Raw genomic sequence first — 17,950 nt, 5'->3', positions numbered from 1 at the left:
GGAGGAGTGTAGACACGGTATAGTAAAGAACCATACCCCCAGGCCACAAATGGGAGGATAATTATAATTGCAGAAGTTCTCCCCAAGGAACGAGGGGTACAACCCTCCTCATCAGGCTGCCCAGCCTAGAGTTCCCAGAATGACTGGCTTTGAAGACCAGTGGGGCATACTTTTGGGAGAGTCAAAGGGCAGTAGGAAACAGACTCTACTCTTAGAGGGTGCACACAAAATCTCACATGTTCTGAGACCAAGGGAAGAAGCAGTAATTTAAAAGGAGCCTGGGTCAGACCCACTTGCTGATATTAGAGAGCCTCCCAGAGAAGCAGGAAGCTTCTGGTACTCACTCTGGGGACACAGACGCTGGCTGAAGCCACTTCTGGATGCTCATTCAACCATGAGGACAATGCTGCAGGCAAGCAACATTTTGGAATCCTCCCTCTAGCTCATTAACACTGGGACCCGCCCCAGCCCACCAGTCCTGGGACATCCCACACCAAGTAGCTTAGCTGAGCATGGACACAGCTCCACCCACCAGCAGACCAACTCCCATATGACCCCCTGAGCTCCTGGCCGCCCCAGGACCCAGCCCTGCCACCTGTGGGCTGACACCAGCTCTAGGACCACCAGGGTCTATAGCAAGAGACCACAGGACCCAGCTCTGACCATCAGCAGGCCGGCACGCCCCCCCTTCCAGGACATGACCTTACTCCCGCAGTGGGCAGACACCAGCCATGGGACCACTGGGCCCCAGCCCTGCCCACCAGTGGCCCAACACCAGCTCTAGGACACCTTGAGACTCTCAACCACCCCAATATCTGGCCCTGCTCACCTCAGGGATGACACTAACTCTGGGACACCCTGAATACCGCAGCCAGCTTTGTCAGGAACTGGCCCCGTTCAGGAATCCCATTCCTGAGTATTTATCCAAAGAAAATGAAAACACTAATTTGAAAAGATATACATACCCATAAGTTCACTGCGCATTATTTACAGTAGCCAAGATATGGAAACAATCTGAGTGTTCATCAGTGGCTGAATGGATAAAGAAGATGTGGTGCATGTGTATATGTATGTATGTGTGTATATACACACACACACACACACACACACAGAGTGAAATATTACTCAGCCACAAAAAAAGAATGAAATCCTGCCATTTGTGACAATATGGATGGGCCTAGAGGATATTAAGTTAAGTGAAATAAATCAGACAGAGAAAGATAAATACCATATGATTTCACTTATATATGGAATTTAAATAACAAAACAAATGAAGAAATGTGACAAAAGAGAAACCAGTCATAGATACAGAGAACAAACAGGTGCTCGCCATAGGGGAGAGGGGTGGGGGGAGGAGAGAAATAAGTGTGAGAGATTAAGAGGTACAAACTTTCAGTTACAAGATAAATGAGTCGTGGCTATGAAATGTACAGCGTGGAGAATACAGTAACTATGTAATATCTTTGTATGGTAGAGACTTACCATGGTGATCATTTTGAAATGTACAGAAATATTGAATCACTATGTTATGTTACAGGAACTAACATAGTTCTGTAGGTCAATTATGCTTTAAAACAAACAAACTAACTCATAGAAAAAGCAATAAGATTTGTGGTTACCAGAAGCAAGGGGTAGGGGGAGGGCGAACTGGATGAAGGTAGTCAAAAGGTATAAACTACCAGTTATAAGATACATAAGTACTAGGGATATAATGTACAACATGATAAATATAATTAATACTCTTGTATGTTACATATGGAAATTGTTAACTGAGTAAATCCTAAGAGTTCTCCTCATAAAAAAATTTTTTTTTCTATTCTTTTAATTTTGTATCTATAGAAGATGATGGATGTTTACTAAACTTATGTGGTAATCATTTCATGATGTAAGTAAGTCAAATCATTATGTTTACAGCTTAAACTTATACAGTGCTGTATGCCAATTATATCTCAATAAAACTGGAAGGGAAAAAAATAATGGATACCCAGTTGTCCCATAGGAAAAAAAAAAGATCAATAAAACTGATAAACCTCTAGCCAGACTGATTAAGGTATAAATTATAAATATCAAGAATGGGGGAGGTAACATCAATATAGATATTAATGAGTAAGAAGAAAATATTACGAACTTTATGTCATAAAACTCTACAATGTAGGTGAAATAGACACATTTCTTGAAAAAAATTAACAATCACTCAAAAATAATTAATTTGAGTAGTCCCAAGTTTACTAAAGAAATGGAAATTGTAGTTAAAAATCTCCCACAAGCAAATACCAGCCCCAGTGTCTTCACTGGTGAATTCTACCAAATATTTAAGGAAGAATTAACACAGTTGTACTCAAACTATCCTAAGTGTATACATATCAAACTTATCAAACTGTATACTTTAAAAGTATGCAATTTATTATATGCTAATTATATCTCAATAAAGCTGTTCTAAAAATATTCAGTTGATGGAAAGAATGGCAGGAGGGAGACAGACCTGCCAGAGGCCAAAGAGAAGCAGCAAAAATAAAAAGGAAAAAAATAAATAGAATGAGATGAAAGAAAAAAATTACAGAAAGAAAGAAAAGAGCAAGTTTAAGTAGTGATGAATTCAAGTTGTAAAAGGAAAAGGGCATTAAATCTAGAATAGGTGATTAGAAATAGCACAGTAAAAGTTCTGGAACTATCTGGATATTCACTTATTCCCCTAATTCCTAATCCTATGCAGAGTGAATATATAAGATTGTACTCTACTGTGTGTGTGTTAGTGTGTGTGTGTGTGTGTGTGTGTGTGTGTCTTTAATTAGTGTATCAGATCCACAGCACAAAGCTGATAGAGTATTTTGGGTACTGCTGTATTTGCTGAGTGAATAAATATATTAGAAATTCTCCCATGTCTTCCATAACCTTATAATTTATAAAGAACTGCAAATAAGTACAAATATTCTTCCTCAGATAACAAATTTTACAGCATTCCTAATTACCTAATGAGGAATTTTCCAATACTTCCTAGGTTTTTAAAAACTAGAAGACTATAATTGATCTCACCAAAAAATACTTGGGGAAAAGAAAATCACAAAATTGAGTACAGTTATAACAAAATTAAGTGCCACTCTAAACAGAAAACTCAAGATACCAAAGCCTTTAATGTAAAAAGTTAGAAAAAGATTGCATTCTACATAAATATATTAGTGAAAAGCTTACCTGTATAGTCGCATTTCACTCAGCTTTATCGTTATCAAATCAATAATGGGTGGGGGGTTGATCTGACTCTCTGTTATCACATGGAATGTATTTTTCATTGTAATTAGTCCAAAATCAGCAACAAAAATATTTTCAGAAACTGGAGACTGTGGGATAACCACAACTGGGGCTTTGATGTCAACATCCAATGCCATTCTAGAACTCCTTTGCGCCAGTTCTTTTACACCAGTAGCAGCCATTTCTGCTGCCTGAACAGTTGCCTCAGCCAAGGCTTGTTTACCTGCTTGAAAATTATCTATAAAAGCCTATAAAGAAAACAGAATTATATTCTTAAGGCTACCATTAATGAATAAAACTATTAAATGTATATTGGTATTTCTGATTTTACCTCCATAAGAAAAATTTTCCCTTGGAACAACTAAGCATTATCTATTCAAAGTCTGACTTGTCTATATTAAACCATAATTTTCTGCAATAAAGGTTGAGAAACACAAAGATACAGATACAGAAACACAGTAAAACAGTAAAAATCTAGTCCCTGGACCAAAGCAACATGTGGATGCTCCAATGTTTCACTGGCATCTATTTCCCTTTTTATCTCACTTTCCTTAATGGCTAAACAATCACACTGTATTTCCCTACACAACCACAATGGACAGAGAGCTTATTTATGTTTGTAAGATAAAACAGTAATAAAAATATGCCCGTCAAGAACTCTAAAGTTTTCTAATTCCTGAAATGTGGGAAAAATACTAAATGATATAAAATACACCTAGAATTATACTTAATTTTCATGTTTAATTAATTTCATGTTTTAATTATTTTCAATAATTTTTGAGTATAAAGCTATCACAACAGGGCTCAGTGATATAATGCTTCTGAGTTATAAAAAGAAATTAGAAAAAATTAAATAAGAAATACTTTTTCATCTTTACTTTTTATGTACAAAAAAGTTTTTATGGCTATAGGAAAAACTGCATGATAACCTCAGTTAAAAAGATCAGAAAAACAGCAACATTATTTATTTAGAATCAACAGATTATCTAGTTTATATACCACAATTTAGTTAAAAGAATGAATAGTGAAGTCATAGAGACAGGTATGACACAGGAAAAAACATCAGCTGACAGCAAGGGAAAAACACAGGGGGGAAAAAAAAAACTATGAAAGGCAGAAACAGAACTTAAACACCTCAGGGAAGTGTCATATAGGGATTAAATCTAAATCCCTCAAAGCTCCAAATATTCACAGAACTAGAATGCAATAGAAAACATAATTTTCTTAATGACCAAACCAAACTTCAATTATATATTTAGCACTTTTAGTTAGAGCTGGAAGTCAGGTAAAACACTCAAACCAATCATGTATAAAATAAAGAATTCAATTAATATACATAACATATATATGATATATAATATACATATATTTAATGTTTATTAAAATACATATTTCAATTAGCTAGAACATTCCCATGTGAAAATGATGTTATATAAACAGTATACTATACATTTCAGTCATGATATATGGTACCCAGAATATCTTGAAAAATCAGGACAAAAAAAAAATCAAGTAAGGAATGCTTCATCTATGCTTCATGCACAGCAAACACTTTCCAACTAGTAGGAAAGAATAAATAAAAAACTGATTAATATACTTACCAATACAGAATACAGAAATTTTGTGACAAGAACTACTTCAATGCAACCAACAGTTAAATTAACTTGACTGTCAAACACATTCATATCTGTGTACGCAGAACCAGCAGTTGCACCCATATAAGAAATCATTTTGAAGCTGAAAACTTCTTTTCCAGTAATATAAACAGCCTTAATGAGAGAAAATTTAATTGTCAAAATCCACTTTCGAAATGATATGTCTTCAGTACAAAAATAAAGCAAACACAAAATATACATACATATCTGGAAAATCTTGTAAGTAGTCAAGCCAAGTACAAATAAGACAAAAATTCTAACTTCTTTATTAGAATCTACACTGCAAGTTTTTTCAAATCAGTAGTGGCAACTCCCTTTATGGGCCATGGAATCAATTTAGTAGGTCTGACACAAGATTTTTTTAATGGAAAAAACAGAAAAAAAAAAATCAGAATACACAATTTCATTTAGTGTGTACACATGGGTACTGAGAACTGCCATATAAATGTATTTTTCAGTCACTGTCAAAACTTAATATAATCTATTTTCTTGATTTGAGATATGTGAATAATTATCCAGATCCTTCCAAGGAGTTTCCTCCTATCACTATACTTCTGTTCCTTATTAGTTTGTCAAGAGTCATCTCAATTGCCAAACAAGAATTACCTACAGCAGTATAATGTCTCAAGCTCTGCAATACCAGTTAAAAATGGTGGAGATAATAGCAGATATGAAATGTCAAAAATATTCTGAAAGATAAACAGAGCACTCACTAACTTAGTTTATAGCCTTCTTGACCCTCTAAATGCTAGAAGTAAGGCAGAGGGCTGAAGAACCATCAAGAAGTAAATGAATTCCAACCATGGAACAAAAAAACCTCAGGAATCAAGGATAGTTGTCTGAAGGTTGAGGCGTAAGATGAGACTAAACAGAAGTCTATAGGAATTCTGCTTCTGCCTAGGATGTAGAATGCTGGAGAGATGGTCGCTCCAAACCTTAAGAACAAGAAAAACAAAAATAGATAAACTACAAAATCATAACTTTTCTTAAAACCATTAGAAATCTGAGGTCACAAGCCAACTAAGCAGCCTAAAATCTAAAGAAAAAAGGTATCTTCAAGAGAGAACCTTAAGCACCAGCTCACCTGTGGTAAGGGGCAGGAGAAAAGAGCTGTCAGATACCATAGAAGCTAGGTAAGAAGAAATCAGATAAAATGGTAAAGGTTGACTATGAACTTATAATGTGATATACAAAATCCCTGGGAGTCACAGACACAAGAGGAGCTCACACTTAGTTGCAAGCACTTCATTGTGTGCTTTCTGCTGGGAGCTCCTGAGAGACTGGGGCCAGAGTGGAATACCAGAGGAAGCTTTCCTTGGTACAACCCTCAAAGACAGGAGAAACCTCCACTCTAGAAAAGGCCCAAAGTTCCATCAGAATTATTCTCTTAGAACAGAAGCCTTAAGAAACTAGCAGAAAGGCAGTAACCTTGTTGCCGTCAGAGCACAGGTGAAGATACTATACCCCAGAGGCAAAGATAAAACTCCCTCTACACTTGGGGGAAGAAACCGTCCTGGGACCAGACCATTATCGAGCACCTTCTACTGGAGCAGAAAAGCATACTCTCCCATACAGGAGCTACCAAAGATCTGAGTCAAATGCCATGGGAGGGATGGACAGGATCACCAAGAATGCTCCAATTCTGAGACCTGGAGAAACAGACCTGGCTAGACTGAACCTGAACTAGGACAACTGACAAGCCTACCTAAAATATCTTCCCGCTCTACTGCCACCCCCAAATACCATCAAGATGGCAAGCTCTAAGAAAAAGCAGCAGTAGACTCTAAACATCAAGGAAAGAGCCAAGAGTATGGAAAGAGAACTTTCTGAAGTACAAGAGTAGAGGAAAAGTAAACAGCATAGTATGAAGCAGCAGTCCAACACCAAATCCCCCACCCTAAGCACAAGATATAGCTGAAGGAATGTGAAGCAGTGGCATATTGAAGGGAATCATATTAAACAAGAAAACTCAAACCCAGTTCAGCTCTCCATAAATTGGATTCAATCCCCCATGCTAATAGGCTAGCAGAAAAAGGAGGCACACTCACTTTCAGACATAAATACTATTCACTTCTGTCTCTATTATCCTATATATGATGTCTGACAGTCAATCATTAGTTACGAAACAACCCAAAAAGCAAGAATTGAATTATTATGATTACTAAGGTAGGTGCTTCTAGTGGAAAACATGGAAAATATGAACGAACAGACTGAAGAATATGAGCAGAGAAATGGAAAACAGAAAAAAGACTCAAAGGGAAATATTAAAGATTAAAAAAACATGGTAATAGATGAAGAATACTTTCAGTGGGTTTATTAGTATATTCAGTGGAGCCAAGGACAAAATCAGTGAACTCAAAAATAGGTCAAAAGAAATTACACAAATGAAACATAATGAGAAAAGAATGGGAAGAGTTGAACAGAGGATCCAAAGGTTATGGGACAATATCTAACAGGAATCTAATAAGAATTTTTGGAACCCAAGAGGAAGAAGAATAGAGAGGAGGCAGAGGAGGAAGAGGAGGTGAGGAAGCGAGAGAGGTGGAAGCAGAACTATTTGAAAAGATATAAAAAATACTGAGACAGATCCAGAAAGCTCAGAAAACTCTGAACAGGACAAATATGAAAATATACTTACATATACCTAGACATGCCATACACAAATTCTCAAGGCAGTCAGATAAAGATGAGAAATTATGTACACCTAGCAAAAATATCACTCAGAAAATGAAGGTGAAATAAAAGCCTTTTTTTCTTCCAGTTCTGATGCCTCCTCCCTGCCAAAAGATGAAATAATTCATAACCTGCAGATTTGCATTATAAGAAATGATTAAGTTCTTCAAGTAGAAATAAAAATAACAGAATTTTGAAGGTACATGAAGAAATGAGTTCTGGAAATAGTTAGAATGAAGGCAAATACATCTCTTGTAAAAAATTAATTGCTCTAAAGAAAATTGACTAAACCCCAATTGGTAGGTATATATTGTGGACTTTCAGCATACACAAAAGTAAAATATATTACAATAATACTGTGAAAGGCAAGAAGTAGGAATTGACAGTATAGCACTGTTAAGATACACAATACTACATAAAGCAGTAAAATATTAATGGAAGGTAGACTGTAATATCCCCAATACTATTAATCAATAAAAAACAGAATATCTTCCATAAGTCACATGAGTGACCTGTGACTATCCCCCTTGAGCCCAACAGAAGAGAAGAAATTTTCATAAGACAGTGTTTAGTGCACAGAGGTTGTGGCCTAGGAGACAACAGGTGTAGATAAGGGGTAAATAAAACACCATACTGAAAAATGGGTATTTTAAGTAAAAATCTGTAAATTGAAATGTAAGGTCCCCACATTCTTCAACCAACTGGCTCCCTGAATCTAGACTGTCAGGTCTATATTTATAGTACTTTTCTAAAAGGAAAATGACTGGCCTGAGGGGAAAAAAAAAAAAAAAACTTTAGATACTCAAGTTTTGAGGCCATCAAATCACTACATTACTGACTGACCATCTACCGTGATGTCCATCTGTCCCAAGTCCTGCCCACACAAAGCTTCCAATCAGCTCTGAGTATCTAGGCAAAATTACCAAGTCCTTCTAGGAGAAAGAAAGTGAAATTGTCATTAGAATCATCAGCAGCAATTTGATTGAACACTAGGCCAGAAGACACAGAATAACATGTTTAAGATCATCTAGAAAAAAAATGCAAGCTAAAGAATCAAAATCCAGCCAAATTATTCGTAAATATAAATGTAATACAACATATAGACACTCATGGAGTACTATTCTTATGACTATGAGCCCTGCCTACGGAATCTACCAGGGAATAAACTTTTAAGTAGCCAAAATTTTGAAGATGTCAGCATAAAGACTGGTGAAAACTCCCATTTAATAAAGAAGAAATGTTTGAATCAGAATATTATCATTTTGCAATCCTTAATGAAATAATGGTTTTTAACATTACAAAAACAAAGACAGCTAGACACTGTGCATCCTTTGAAAATACACAACACCAACTATGAAGTATTCTTGCCCTCCCCAACCCCTGTAAAAAAAAAAAACAAAAAAACCCCTGAATCTCACTGAATGAGATTTAACTATCAATTTACAGGAAATACAGGGAATAGAGGAACATGTTAAATGCCATGAGAACGCAATCAGCAAAAGCTGATGGAAAATTCTACAAAACAAATAGGATAGCAACAAATGGCAAGGAAGAGAAAGAGATAGAAACTTATAGATTAAAACAGACTTAAGAAGCATATTAATCAAAATGTACTGTATGGACCTCCTTTGGATCCTGATCTAAACAAACTAAAGGAAAAAAATTATGAGACAGTCAGGGAAATATGAGAACTCACTGGATGGTTGATAACATTAAGAAATAACTGTGCCACGGGTCAGAATGGCCATCATCAAAAAATCTACAAACAATAAATGCTGGAGAGGGTGTGGAGAAAAGGGAACCCTCTTGCACTGTTGGTGGGAATGTAAATTGATACAGCCACTATGGAGAACAGTATAGAGGTTCCTTAAAAAACTAAAAATAGAACTACCATACCACCCAGCAATCCCACTACTGGACATATACCCTGAGAAAACCATAATTCAAAAAAAGTCATGTACCACAATGTTCACTGCAGCTCTATTTACAATAGCCAGGACTTGGAAGCAACCTAAGTGTCCATCGACAGATGAATGGATAAAGAAGATGTGGCACATATATACAATGGAATATTACTCAGCCATAAAAAGAAACAAAATTGAGTTATTTGTAGTGAGGTGGATGGACCTAGAGTCTGTCATACAGAGTAAAGTAAGTCAGAAAGAGAAAAACAAATACCGTATGCTAACACATATATATGGAATCTAAAAAAAAACATGGTTCTGAAGAACCTAGAGGCAGGACAGGAATAAAGACTCAGATGTAGAGAACAGACTTGAGGACACGGGGAGGGGTAAGGGTAAGCTGGGACAAAGTGAGAGAGTGGCATGGACATATATACACTACCAAATGTCAAACAGATAGCTATTGGGAAGCAGCCACATAGCACAGGGAGATCAGCTCAGTGCTTTGTGACCACCTAGTGGGGGGGATAGAGAGGGTGGGAGGGAGACGCAAGAGGGAGGGGATATGGGGATATATGTATATGTATAGCTGATTCACTTTGTTATAAAGCAGAAACTAACACACCATTGTAAAGCAATTATACTCCAATAAAGATGTTAAAAAAAAAAAAAAAGAAATAATTGTGCCCAGCCCCAGGCCGGGAGGCCCAGATGGGGGAACCCCAGGCTGGGGCCCCTCTGGACGATGGCAGCGGCTGGACAGGAAGTGAGGAAGGAAGCGAGGAGGGCACTGGTGGCAGTGAGGGGGCGGCGGGAGACAGGGGCCCAGATACAGAGGGTGTTTGGAGTTCAGACATCGAACTTCCAGGAGGCCCTGGCCATCTACCCACCCTGTGGCTGGTGGAAAATCATCCTGCCTGATGAATGCAAGATATATGGTCGGAATGAACTGACTGCTCGCTACATCAAGCTGAGAACGAGGAAGACTCAAACTCGCAAACAGATCTCTAGTCATATCCAGGTTTTGGCCTGAAGGTAATCAACGGAAATCCAGTCCAAGCTCAAGGACCAGGTTTTCAAGGACAAAGCTTTCCAGACAATGGCCACCATGTCCTCAGCCCAGCTCATCTCAGCACCTTCCCTGCAGGCCAAACTTGGTCCCGCCGGTCCTCAGGCCCCAGAGCTTTTCCAGTTTTGGTTGGGGGGTTCTGGGCCCCCCTGGAATGTTCCAGATGTGAAGCCATTCTCACAGACACTGTTCTCCTTGTCACTGACTCCTCCATCTACTGACCTTCCAGGGTACGAGCACCCCCAAGCCCTCTCACCTCCTGCTTTGCCCACACCTGTCCCCATCAGCCAGCCCCAGCCTGGCAGGCTCGGGCTCTGGGCACTGCTCGGTTGCAGCTGGTGGAGTTCTCGGCCTTTGTGGAACCTCTGGATGCAGCTGACTCTTACCAGAGGCACCCGTTTGTACACCTCAACCAGCACTGCCCCAGGCCCAGAGCGCCCCCCTTCGGGAGTGTGGATGTCCGGCAGATCTATGACAAATTCCCTGAGAAAAAGGGTGGTCTGCGGGAGCTGTATGACTGTGGGCCCCCGACGCCTTCTTCCTGGTCAAGTTCTGGGAGGACCTGAACTGGGTGCCGAGTGGCGAGGAGGTGGGGGCCGGCGGCAGCAGTGGTGGCTTCTATCGAGTGAGCAGCCAGTACGAGACCCTGGAGCACATGACCCTCACCTGTTCCTCCTGTTCCACCTGTTCCAAAGAAGAAGGTCTGCTTCTTTGGCAAGCAGGTGGTGGAGAAGGTGGAGACGGAGCACGCCCAGCTGCAGGACGGGAGGTTCATGTACTGCCTGCTGCGCTCACCCATGTGAGAGTACCTGGTGAATTTCCTGTACAAGCTTTGGCAGCTACCCGAGCGCTATATGATGAACAGTGTCCTGGAGAACTTCACCATCCTCCAGTGGTGACAGAGACACCCAGGAACTGCTGCTCTGCACCACCTACGTCTTTGAGGTCTCCACCAGTGAGCGGGGGGTCCACCACCACATTTACCACCTGGTCAGGGACTGAAGGGGGACCCCAGAAGTCGCCCACCCCCGGAATACCCTCCTCCCAGGAAGGATCTCCAGCCTTCCTCACGCTTCTTACTTGGGGAGGGGGCTGCTTCCTGTTAGGACCTTAAAAGCTGGGTGGTGAGTTGAATGGGCTGGGACTGAGAAGAAAGGATGGGTCCTGATATTGGGACCTCATAGGGGTGTCTGAAAGGACAGATCACTCCAGGACATTTGACACTGGGGACAGGAGTGAGACAACCCCTGGGACAGCACTGGTTTCTGTCTCTGACAGGCACCCTTCCCCTTCTCTGTTTTGGATGTTTTGGAGGGCCCCAGTTACACACTGGCTTGTCGCTCTCTGTTTTTCAGGGCGCTCTTCTTCCCAATCTGCCTCTCCTTACCAGCCCCATCCTGGGACCCTGATACCAAATTCTGAAGGTTAACCCTTTCTGTGCAGGAGTAAAGCCAGCCGGGCCCTGGAAATTTTTTTTTTCTTTTAACATAACAAGAGATATTTATAAGTGGGTGTTAGGGTCATGACATTTTCTCAGCTGGGCAAGCAGTGGGGTGAGGCTTTTAAATCTCATGTCCTCTTCTAAATAAGCTGTGGCGCTAGGCTGTGTTGCCTCCTTCTCCTCCCCTCCATTCAAAGTGTGTTTTGACAGAGGATAAAGCTATTTTACCAAAAAAAAAAAAGAAGAAAGAAAGAAAGAATTGCTTGCTTTTTAAAGGCAAAATACCAATGGGATTTTTTTTTGGTAGACCGTGAAAGATTCTAAAATTTATATTTATATATGTAAACACAAAAGTCCAGGAACAGCCAAGACATTATTGAAGAAAACGAACAAGATGGAAGACGAACTATAAAGCTTAAGAATTAAGCTCAATAATTCAGTTTGGAATTGAAAGGCAGTATAAATAGTTGTTAAGAGCATAAACTACAGAGCCTGAATGCCTGATTTTTACATCCAGGATGTTAGATGAAGCTCTACTAGATATGTGACCTCAAGAAGTTAAACCTTTATGTGCTTCAGTTTCTTTATCCATAATATTGGAAAATGAAATTCTGATCTAAATGGCATTTGTGAAGATTAAATAACTTAATATTTATAAAGCATTTAGAACACTATCCAGCACCAAGTAAGGACTATATGTATGTTTGGTACTGATTCAAGGATAAGTAAACAAATGGAACACAAAAGAGAGCCCAGAAATAAATCTATCCATATATCTACACTTAATATTTAATAGATATAGTACTGTACACAAGTAAGAAAAGGATAGCTATTTAAATAAATGATATTAGGAAAAAACAACCCAGTGTGAAAATAAATGAAATTGGACCCCAGCCTCAATCATATAAAAAAATCAATTCCAAGTAGGATGAAAGACCTAACAGTGAAAGGCAAAATTATATAACTTTTAGAAGGTCACATAGGGGAATAACTTTATGAATTCAGGGGATGGAATGATTTAGAAGACAAAATTCTCAAACCAAAAAAGAAAAGAATGATAAATTCAACTTCATTAAAATTAATAACTTTTGTTCATCAAAAGACATCATAACCAAACTGGGAGTAACTATTTGAAACACAAACTAAGCAAGGAATAATGTATAAAATATTAAATGATTTCCTACAAATCAATAAAGAAAAAAATAAACGTTCCTTCCTCTAAAATTGATAAATTAAACCAGGTGTCAGCAAACCACAAACAGCAGGATTAGGTAAAAATGGTTTACATACTTTTAAGTAGTTAAAAAAATATCTAAATAATATTTTGTGACATATGCAAATTATATGAAATTTACATTTTATTATCCATAAAATAAAATTTTACTGGAACACAGCCAAATCACTCATTTACACAAATGACTGCTTTCACACTACAAGAGCAGGGTTGAATAGTTGCAACAAAAACTTCATGGCCCACAAAGCCTAAAACACTTACAATCTGGCTATTCACAGAAAAAGTTTACTGGCACCTGAGTTAAACTAATAGGCATCTCATAGAAGAGCAAGCATAAATAGTCTATAAGTATATGAAAAGATGTGCAATTTCGTTAGTGGTAAGAAAAATACAAACTGAAAACACCATATTATACACTCCAGATCTTCAAAAAATGTAATATCTGACAATTCCAAGCAATGGCATTGAAATGAAATACCAGATCTCTCTTCCACTGCTCCTGGGAGTACATGTGTCACTAGAAATAGATTCTCTGAAAAATGCTTGCATGACATATGTCCAAGAACATATCAGGAGACATGTATTGATACAAGACTAGTTATAGAAGCAATATTCATAAAAACAAAAAAGTAGAAACCAAATATCCATCAACAGAACAATGAATAAATAACCAGTGGTAATAAAAATGAATGCACTATACCTACAAACATCAACATGGATACACCTCAAAAATATAATGAATGATAAGATGCAAGGCTAAAGAAATACATATAAAATATGATATCCTTTAAAAAGGGGACTGAAAGATGAAACAACGTGTTATGTAAGGATTCATACATAGTTGGTAACATTTATTAAAAATACAAAAAAATGTACATAGTTAACTCTCCAAGGAGACAGTACAATAAAGTCAAATTAGGGCATACTGGTGACTTCTGGGGTATGTTCTATTACTTGGTTTGAGTGTTGGGTATAAAGGTATTTGTTTTACTGTTGTTCTTGACATTATATTACTTGCTTTTGTGTATATGCTATATTTCAAAATAAAACATGTATTTCCAAATACCACAAAACTGGGCAATATATTGTTTAAGGATGCAAACATATAAGGTTAAAAACTACAATGAAGAGTAAGGAGGAAAAAAAGCAACGATATACAATTTATATAATAGCTTGTTATCATCTCAATTTTTAATAAAAATATGTAAGAACAATAGAAACAAAACCATATGTGCAAAAATTCCAAAAAAGACCCACATTACCAAATCTCACTCAAGAAGAACAAGAAAATCTGATTAGACTTACATCAAGTAAAGAAATGGAACAGTAATTAAAAATTTTTCCCCACAGAAAACCTCAAAGCCACACAGCTTCACTGCTGAGTTCCATCAAACACTAAAGGAAGACATAATATATACCAATTCTACATAAATCTTTCAGAAAATAGATGAGAAAACACCTCCAAATTCATTTTATGAAGCCAATATTAGCCAGATACTAAAGACAGAAAAGTATAAAACAGTTAGAAATACTGGTGTACCTACCACCAAGAATTAACAAGCTTAATAACTGGATAAATTTTTAAACACTCATAATTTACAGTGATATTTTATTTCATGAGAATGTCAGGTCAGCTAGAATATTTTTCAGGTTATGGCACACATAAATAATAGTATCTGTACAATGATACTAGTACAAATGAATGCTGCTCCAGGACAGAGTCAAATAATCTGAGAACTCTAGTCCTTTATCCAGCTGCCCAGAAAGCTGAAGGGCTCAATATATTATACTTAAAACCCACTCAGGGCACAATAGTGTGTCATGGAACAGAAATTACAAAGCTCTGATCCAGGGCAAAAAGATTATGTCTCTTTGGTTCCTTGACATATGGAGAGTTATGAAGGTAGTTTGTTTAAAAATCATATACATTGGAATCAAAGTCAAGAAATATGGAAAGGAAAATGGGGTGGGACAAGAAGACACAAGTGAGAAACTTCATTTTGTAGCTTTTTTAAAGTTAGATTTTTAACCTTAAAGATGCATTAAAAATAAAATTACCGAGAAAAAAAGTAAATGTCTTAGGTTATAATATCAGTTCCATTACTAACTACTTGTATGACTTTTAGTAGATTCATTTATTTATGTTAGCTTTACTTTCTAAATAGGACAAATAAAATGGACAATCTACTTCCTAAACGCTCTAAGACTATAATTTTTCAAATAAAAGCAATGGAAGCAAATCAAACCATGGCTTCTGTAAAATTTCTTGTTCTTTATTCCTATGAGCCACGTACCTTTGATGTTTTGGGGACTCTTGTTACCTCATGCTAACGAACCACAGTAAGAAAATATAAGGCATACGAATTTTTATTTAACATAAAAATCAGGTCATCACTGTATCTCATCAGTATTATTTGCTAATTAAGCCTATACACCTACTTCCTTTCTTCCTGTCACATTCCGAACTTTGACTTCCTGACTCAACAAGTACCTCAGCCTTTTCTAATCCTACTATTTGATATTCTCTTCACTCCTTTAAATATACCACCTTACCCAGATGCTCCATTGTTTAAAAATTACCTGTCTAACTCCACAACAGTATCTAGTCCAAGAACCTTACTCTCTTGCACACAGTAACAACAAAAGGACCTATCCTTCAACCACTAGCCACCTAGTTCAAAGGACTCTCTTAACATTATAATGCTATGTTAGTAAGTATCCATGAAAATAAACTTTAAAAAAAAATCTCGTTTATTCAATCTGACTTCATATCCTCTGCTCTGAAATCTGAAATGCATTACAAGGTTCACAATACCTCAAAATAGTGAAAAGATAAAAAGTAAATAAGGCATTTGCTACTCCCCTACCCCGCCCCCCAACAAAAGCACTCCACAACTAAGTTCCAGCAGTATCACTTGTACTAATTTCATTTATGAGATACTTAATCATCATTTTACAAATAAACAGATTCTGAGATTAGGCCACCCAACTACTGAAGAGCAGGGCTAAAATAAGAACCTAATTATGCCTAACTTCAAAACCCATGGACCTACTAAGACACACTGCTAAAATCCGATGACTGTTTAATTTATACCTATGAACAATTTTAAAGGACAATTATATTTAATAATGTTAATGAATAGAAACAAATTCATACCTTTTTGTATACAGCTGTTATATCAGAATCCAGAACAATTATATTCCTTAGCTTTGCATTTATTTCAGTCGCTGATGGCCTCATAATCATCTCAGAATCAAGCCCTAAGGGAAAAAAAATTATTAAATTATTTTCCCTTCATTTAATAGTTCTGAATTTACTTTTCCTCAAATCTTATTACCTTCAATCTTAATTTCTGAAATGTTATGTTTCTGATCTTGAATAAAGATCTGTAAACATGATAATTCTGCTAAAATCTGTAAGGTAACAATATCTTCATTCTTGGATAATTTTAAAGCTGCAAAAAGAAAGCCATATTGTAAAACATAAGACAAAACTTTTAGTAGTTACCTTACTATACTTATAAAGTAACTGAAATATCACAACAATGATAACGCTAGAGGAAAACGTGATTTGCAAATTGAAAGCAAGCAATATATTACCTACTAAATTAGGAATGCTAAAGAAAATCAAATTCAATGAAAACAAAGCCAAACCAGTGCAAAGAGACAGAACAAAAATAGTTCTTAGATGAGAATAACATTTGAAACTAAGAAGTTGTAGTTGTAAAATCATAAATCTTTTGCGATTTAATGATTACAGGGTGATACATGTTATTATCAAACTTGCAACTTTTGACTGCTTAAAAAAGCACTCTGATTAAAAAACATACTCTCATATTATTCAAATTTTGTTAGTTCTATTTTTCTAATTTAAATAATACTAAATGCACAAAATTTAATTACACTAAATACTTCTACTGTATAATCTTCAACTAAAATGAATGATAAGATAAATAAAAGCCACTTTTCTTCAGCAATAATCACTTTACTATTATTTTCTAAAATTAACCTGGTATATAATTAATCTTTCTAAATATTAATCTAGCAATAGAATTCTAACACCAATATTATAATAATAACGCAAGAGCAAAAATTTATTGATCTACTTAGTAAAAATTTGATGTTGAATTTTAAAGAAACATACGTATTTTTTTAATAAACTCTCCTTTGTCTTCAGTCTCTGCAATATGCACTGGGGCTGGTTTTTCCTCCAAATATGTAAGGATATTATTAAAATAATTTATTGTATTCAGAAGTGCTTCAGTATGTAAATGAATGTCCAAAGAGGAAAAATTCACCTAAAGAACAAAGCTGATTTTAGTAATACAACAAATATTTGTCTGTATTCTTTGTGGTATAAAGGATACAATTTATAATATTCAATTTTTATCCTCAAGGATCTTACAGTTCTAGTTATAAAATAATTTTCATAATATATTTGCTTAGAAATACAGTATCTAATTAAAAAATAAATTATTCACCTATACCTTAATCAGTTGCACAACACTGTTATAGGTGTCCTTCAACATTGTTATGGGTAAATTCTTTTCAGCCTATACAACGTGAAAAAAACAAATCTGTTCGATTATCATAGGAAGACATATGTATATATCATTACATAATGGTCCTAACACACATTTATATAATTTTTCCAGCTATTTATATACATATAATTACTTAAACGACTGCTTCACCAGAACAAATTTGCTAAGTATTCAATAAATGTTA

General features: G+C 36.6%; 1 protein-coding gene and 1 pseudogene across 2 annotated transcripts in view; one reads left to right on the top strand and one right to left on the bottom strand.

Moving 5' to 3' along the window:
* Positions 1 to 17,950, bottom strand: part of VPS13A (vacuolar protein sorting 13 homolog A) — a 264,222-nt gene that overhangs the window by 121,736 nt on the left and 124,536 nt on the right. The window contains exons 28-33 of the mRNA XM_082401536.1: positions 17,710 to 17,775; positions 17,367 to 17,520; positions 16,561 to 16,677; positions 16,380 to 16,483; positions 4,848 to 5,015; positions 3,190 to 3,494 (exon numbers count right to left, since the gene is read on the bottom strand). Coding sequence (XP_082257662.1) covers positions 3,190 to 3,494; positions 4,848 to 5,015; positions 16,380 to 16,483; positions 16,561 to 16,677; positions 17,367 to 17,520; positions 17,710 to 17,775 — 914 coding nt within the window. The remainder of the gene's footprint in view (positions 1 to 3,189; positions 3,495 to 4,847; positions 5,016 to 16,379; positions 16,484 to 16,560; positions 16,678 to 17,366; positions 17,521 to 17,709; positions 17,776 to 17,950) is intronic.
* On the top strand, positions 7,052 to 16,372 carry LOC309633079 (transcriptional enhancer factor TEF-4 pseudogene; annotated as a pseudogene). The gene has a single exon. The product of its transcript is annotated as a transcriptional enhancer factor TEF-4 pseudogene (transcript).

Source organism: Balaenoptera borealis, assembly GCF_965194805.1.
Source record: "Balaenoptera borealis genome assembly, chromosome: 8".
Classification (NCBI taxonomy): domain Eukaryota; kingdom Metazoa; phylum Chordata; class Mammalia; order Artiodactyla; family Balaenopteridae; genus Balaenoptera; species Balaenoptera borealis.
Note: the sequence above shows the minus strand (reverse complement) of the source record. Positions and strands in the feature narration are given on the sequence as shown.